General features: G+C 43.0%; 1 protein-coding gene across 1 annotated transcript in view; it reads left to right on the top strand.

Annotated features, from left to right (window-relative positions):
* The first annotated feature begins 4,871 nt into the window (after positions 1-4,871).
* Positions 4,872-6,000, top strand: part of LOC144772456 (uncharacterized) — an 81,629-nt gene continuing 80,500 nt past the window's right edge. Inside the window, exon 1 of the mRNA XM_078656792.1 lies at positions 4,872-5,025. Coding sequence (XP_078512918.1) covers positions 4,944-5,025 — 82 coding nt within the window. The 5' untranslated portion in view covers positions 4,872-4,943. The remainder of the gene's footprint in view (positions 5,026-6,000) is intronic.

Here is a 6,000-nt window from a genome sequence, read left to right as displayed (position 1 = left end):
TTTTGGGAGTCGCTAATAGGTTAGCAACTCGCAAAAATATGGTTTGTACATGGGGCTGAACAATTTTGCGGTCACAAACTGGCAGAATTCCTGTTTGCGACTGCAAAAAACGGTCTTACATCTGCTCCTAGGTGTCTACCCATAGCTTGTATTTTTCTTAAGTGCAAACAGTCTACGTGCAAAACCCCATTCTAAGTTTGCTATGAGGTGCCAATTTTTCATAATGATTTTCTTCAAGTTGTATGTTTGGGACAATATGTGGACACACAGACTAGCCTGTCCATCGTTGGTTTCTCCTTGTTTTCTAAGAGGCAATTTGTCTGTGCATACCATGCTCGCTAAAGTGAATGTCTTGAGAGTTTTAGGGATTCTCTTTTACCCTCACTTTTTCTTTTAGGATTGCAGCATTCTCACAATAATTCTTTTGTGTTGTACAATTGTATAGGTTTCTTGTTCAAAATAAATCAGGGTTTATAAAAATAATAAACTCAAGAAAATTAAAAGACTTGGTGCCAGATGTAGGTAATCTCAATTTACCTATTCTTAAATATTACATTTTACCGATTCGGTATTTAAGGATAGGTAAATGGGATGTAGATAATTGTTAGGAAAAAATTACTGAATCGGTGAGATTCACTAATTAACACCTTCGCTGCTAAGGCAATTCCCCTCCTCTGCTGAAGATCCTTGAAGTGCATTATTCATGACGAGCTCAGCTCGTCATGAGCACACGATCAGTGTACTGCATGACGAGCTGGGCTCGTCATGAGCATCGAAGTGGTTAAGAATCGGTATTTACCGATTCAGTATTTACCGAATCGGTAAATACCGATTCAGTAATTCCCATTCATACCTATGGGCCTGAAGGCCCATAGGAATGAACGGGAATTACTGATTCGCTATTACTGATCGTGTGCTCATGACGAGCTGAGCTCGTCATGAATAATGCACTTCAAGGATCTTCAGCAGAGGAGGGGAATTGCCTTAGCAGCGAAGGTGTTAATTAGTGAATCTCACCGATTCAGTAATTTTTTCCTAACAATTATCTACATCCCATTTACCTATCCTTAAATACCGAATCGGTAAAATGTAATATTTAAGAATAGGTAAATTGAGATTACCTACATACTGACTAGGTAATAGGGGAACCCTTTCAAGGGTGTCAGGGTGTCACATTGACACCCTGTTGCACCCCTGAATAGTGCATGGGTGCACATGTGGCACACATACATGCCCTAACGTCATGTATGTCCGCCACATGGCACTGAATAAAAAGGAAAAAATTGCTTTTTAAAAGGAATTCGTTATTTACCACCAACTAATAGTTGGTGGTAAATAACGAATCCTTAAATGTAAGAAGCACTCACTTGAGTGCTCCCTACATTACGGATTCGGTAATTTACCGAATCGGTATTTAAAGAATTCGGAAATTTACCGATTTCTTAAATTACCGATTCGGAAAATTACCGAATCCTGAAATGTGGCCTCCTACATCTGAAAAGTCTAATACCGCTCGGTAACGGCCGAAATTCGGTAATTTCGTCCGTTACAGACCGGTATTAGGCTTCCTACATCTGGCCCTTGATCATTTCTAGAAATTGTGTGGACAAAATATTTGTTGGCAAGGGTATTCGTTGTTGTTTGATTTACAAGTGGCCCACCTTAGCTCAGTAAATAGGCCCAACCACCTAATCGAGTACGTTTAGAAAGTTGACATTTTCTCACTTTAACTATTTTGTGTGTCTGCCTGTCTCTGAATACACGTCTGGGTTGAGTGACAGCTGGGCTGTGTGCATTCACTCTAGACACTCACACAAATGGAGACCTGGTGTGACATTTGCATCCTGATTGCCCATCACCAGGCTGACGGGCATTCCCGATGTAGAATGGGAGGCTAACACTTGCCCTTGAATATGGCTGTCCTTGTCCCACACAAAGAGCTGCATACTCCCCTTTAGTGAGTCTTGAGCGAGGGCAGGAAAGGCAGGGACCTTGCAATCTTCAGAAGCCTCTTTGATGTCTCCCTCACTTCAAAGGTACATTTCGATTTAAGGTCCCAGGATGCTTGTTTCCGATCCAGGAAAGACCTGGCTTGGCAGTTTGGGCTGGACTATTCCCATAAGAAACAGGGTCAAGGCTGATTTGGATATGTCTGGATTTGAACTGGGGTGGCGTAGTGAGCTAAACAATGATGATGGATTAAACCCAAATCTGTGAATGGGGGTGAGTGTCTGAAAAGTTTCAACACCCAGTCCATCATCTCCTTTTGTTTAATTTTTTATATAAGTACAGGGGCCCTGACACCACTGAATCAGAACTTTTCTGTAGCCAACAACATTCTGCCTGGAACAGGATCTGCTGTGCTGCATGAAGTACTGCCACTTTGCTAACTGCTTTGCTGTTTGGCCTGCTGCCTGCTGGGAGCTGTGCTGAAGGAGGGACTGCCACTTTGCTACCTGCTCTGCATTGTTGGCCTGCTGCCTCTGGCCCAGGAAGGAGAGGGGCTGACCCTGCTTTTCACTTGAACACAGGATTCTCCAAGGGCTTACTGGTTTATCTCCTATTTCTTGAAGTCACAGTCTTTATAAAGACTTCTTGCAACTCTGCTTGTGCTGCTAGACTGCCATCTCTGAGTCCTACACATGCCTGAGGTGCCCCCTCCAGCCCTGCGCCTCCGAATTGGGCTCTACAGCTGTTTCTGCAAATATTGATGCATTGTCACTACTGCACCAATGGGAAACGATGCAGTGCCCTCCGAAGCCGACTCCGGCGCAGTGCTGATCAGAAGACAACCCTACGAGGATCGACGATCACGCATCTACCCGACTGCGATGATCGATGACAACACAGTGCGGATTCAGAGATGCTGCTGCAAGGGTCGACTTTGACGCAGCGACGATCCTTCGACACTGATTACAAGCCTCCTCTCCATCAAATTGACCCGACTGTGTGAATGGGAACCAACTCATTGAGTCTTCAATGACGACGCTTACTCCATACAAAGATACTTTTTTCGCTCGCTCTGCATAGATTCTGTAGCCGGCTAGCCCTTCATCGCAGTCAGCATGAACTTTGAATCTACCCTGGTTTATCGCAACCTGAAGTAACCTTTTAGCACTATTGACTTTTAAGCACTGTGTTTGGATTTAATCTTTAAAAATTCATATCTCGACTTCTACTGAGTGGATTTCTGTCACTTTGGTCTTGTTTTAATCAGATAAATATTCACTACTTGTCTAAACTGTGTGAAGTCTTTTGTGTTGTTATTTACTGCGTTATCGTAATTTAAGTATTGCACACATACTTTTTACATTGCCTCTTAAGGTAAGCCTGCCTGCTCTGTGCCAAGCTACAGGTTAATGGGTTAAAGGGTGAGCACAGGTTAATTTAGGGTGTGTCTCTGACTTACCTTGACTAGAGAGGTGGTCCCTACTTGGACAGGGTGCATACATCTGCCACCTAGAGACCCCATTCCTAACACCCTACTGCCTAACCTTGAAGACCCATGCTCTGGTGAGAACTCTTCCACTGGCAGGATCTTCAGGCTACATCCCGTGTAAATGAACCTGGATATTTGGTGCAGAGAGTGCCATATGTATGATTACAAAAACAAATATGCACAGGTCATGAAGGATTGGTTGGAATTATTTATTTCCGGCAAATGCTGCTTGATTGACTTCACAAATGTTGATTCTAGGCATGAATATAAATAATAAAATGTTATCTACGAAAAAGAGCACCCATGGAAATTACATTTTCCTTCATGACGTGTGCATTTTTACGATCTTCCCCCTCCACACCCTTCTTTGAACTTTTGTTGATAATTTTTGTTGCAAAAGTAACTCCTCTCAATAAATACGAAGAAATGACCAGGAAACAGAAGATGATCCGAAGAGACGTTTATTTGTATGCAATTAACATCTCAGGTACCAAACGAATGAATCTCAACTTTTCTCTCCCCTCTATATATCTCTACCCGTTCATTCAAACCCATACATTCCTCGCGGCCGCCAACTCTATCTCCACACACACGCGACGCATTCTTCAAATACATGCAACACACACGCGGCAGCCAGCAAGCAGCTCAACTAACACGCGACTACATTCAACAAACATCCAAGCGAATATTATTCCAAGTTGACATGCGCGCGTGTGCGCCCATGCCAACTTCGAATGATCACATACCACAATTTTTAAATGTATTATTTTTTTATGTTGCTTCTTTTTTCTATTTTGCATCTTTAATTGCAGTTTTTATTTGTGTTCTTCTGTCTTCGTGCAAGCAAAACCTCACTGCCCCACATCTGAAGTTCTGCTTAGAAAATATTTTGTAGTATGTGCTTGAAGCGAAAAAGATAATGTGTAGGAGCGATGACTAGAGAGTTCAAATGCATACTTTATAGTTGGACACATTGCACAACACCCCGTGAAACTCCGTAAAGTATGCCCTGCCCTTCTAATCCTCTGACACAGTCATGCTGCTGCTGTGGTTTATTGCCCTTTGAGGTGATAAGTAACTCCTGGCAGTGAGAATGCACCTTATTACATCTGTATTTCAGGGAGGGCTTCAGTTTACATTGCCATTAATATATACTTTGCTCTCCTGTTATACGATTGTTAGGTCAACATAAAAGATATGGGACAGCGACACCTCCCTTTTAAAGCATCAAAATGTTCTTAAATATAAACTTATCTTCCCAGGTGTTCATTTCTTGGCTACTGACTGATGAATTTCTGGGCCAGTTCATCCACACGGAGTGTTATTAGCCATGCCATAAGAATGGGTGAAGTACAGGCCCTGTAATGCCCTCCCTTGGTAAATATTCCCAAGTCCCCTTAAACAAATAGGGCGGAACGGATAAAATGATGGCCCCGGTACAAGTATTGATCCGAGGACTCCATTCGGCTATTGATCCGAGGCCTTCCAGGGACCCGGAGCCACCATGGTGCACACGACATCCTTGCTGCTGGCAGCAGTCCTGGTCATTGGTTTCAGCAACGTGGCAGAAGGACATGACGTGCAATGTAAGTGCCTCCTGCGCGTGATGCTTCTCAGTGCGATAGTATAGGGCTAAACTGCTCACCATGAAAGGGGTGCCAGCAGGGCTTAAAGAGGGACGGGTCCTGTCTGTGCTCAGCACTGGTAGCTCTAAAGAGCAGGCGTTGAGACGGGTCCCAACATTTTTCCCCAAGCTCTCAAGGTGAAAAAAAATCTTACCCCTGCAGCAGTACCATCCGTCACTGTCTTTGATGTAATTTAAAAACTGACTAGTCTCAACATTTTAAAACTGAAGCATTTCCAATAGTATATACAACGAAGCCATAGGTGTTGCTTATTTATCATATTCAACTAGCAACCATTGACAAAGGCAATAGTCCTGGCTTGTTGAAGGTGTAATGTCATATGTTGTATCATATGTCTGGGTGTAAGGACAGAAGCAGCAAAATGCCAGTCAAGCAGCACACTATGCTAAGCCCAGATTTTTAGCGTATGTCTTTATAAGCTACGCGCTTAATTACATGGGCCACGCCCCTTTGAGAGACCCCCTGGTTTTTCCATCCCACTTAAAGCCCTGGGTGCCAGTGCCTGGGTGCGCAAATCGCAATTTTGTGCTACTTGTCAGGACGAGTTCTTCCAGGTTTTCCCAGCCTTGGGCAGATAGCTTTGGGTAGGAAGTTTGCACATATGCTTTATAGCACATATACAGTAAGAGCATTGACAAATACCACCCAACCTGGAATACCATTTTCGCTTGCAGCAGAAAAATGTCGGTAGTATGCATCGAAGTCTAAGCACTATAAGAGAAGTTATTCATCTGTCTTCGGTCCATAATGAGTTAAAGAGCAGAGTTTTGTAAATGAAGCATATTTATGAATTTATTATAATAATGAATCTTATTTGCACTAATTTTGTGTCATAACCAAAATATTTACTCTCATTTACAATACCAGCTCTGTGGCATTAGCAGCAGCCCTTCATCTGCAGAGGCGCTCATTTCA

Source organism: Lissotriton helveticus, chromosome 8 (assembly GCF_964261635.1).
Source record: "Lissotriton helveticus chromosome 8, aLisHel1.1, whole genome shotgun sequence".
Lineage (NCBI taxonomy): Eukaryota > Metazoa > Chordata > Amphibia > Caudata > Salamandridae > Lissotriton > Lissotriton helveticus.
This window is presented reverse-complemented; position numbering and strand designations above follow the sequence as displayed.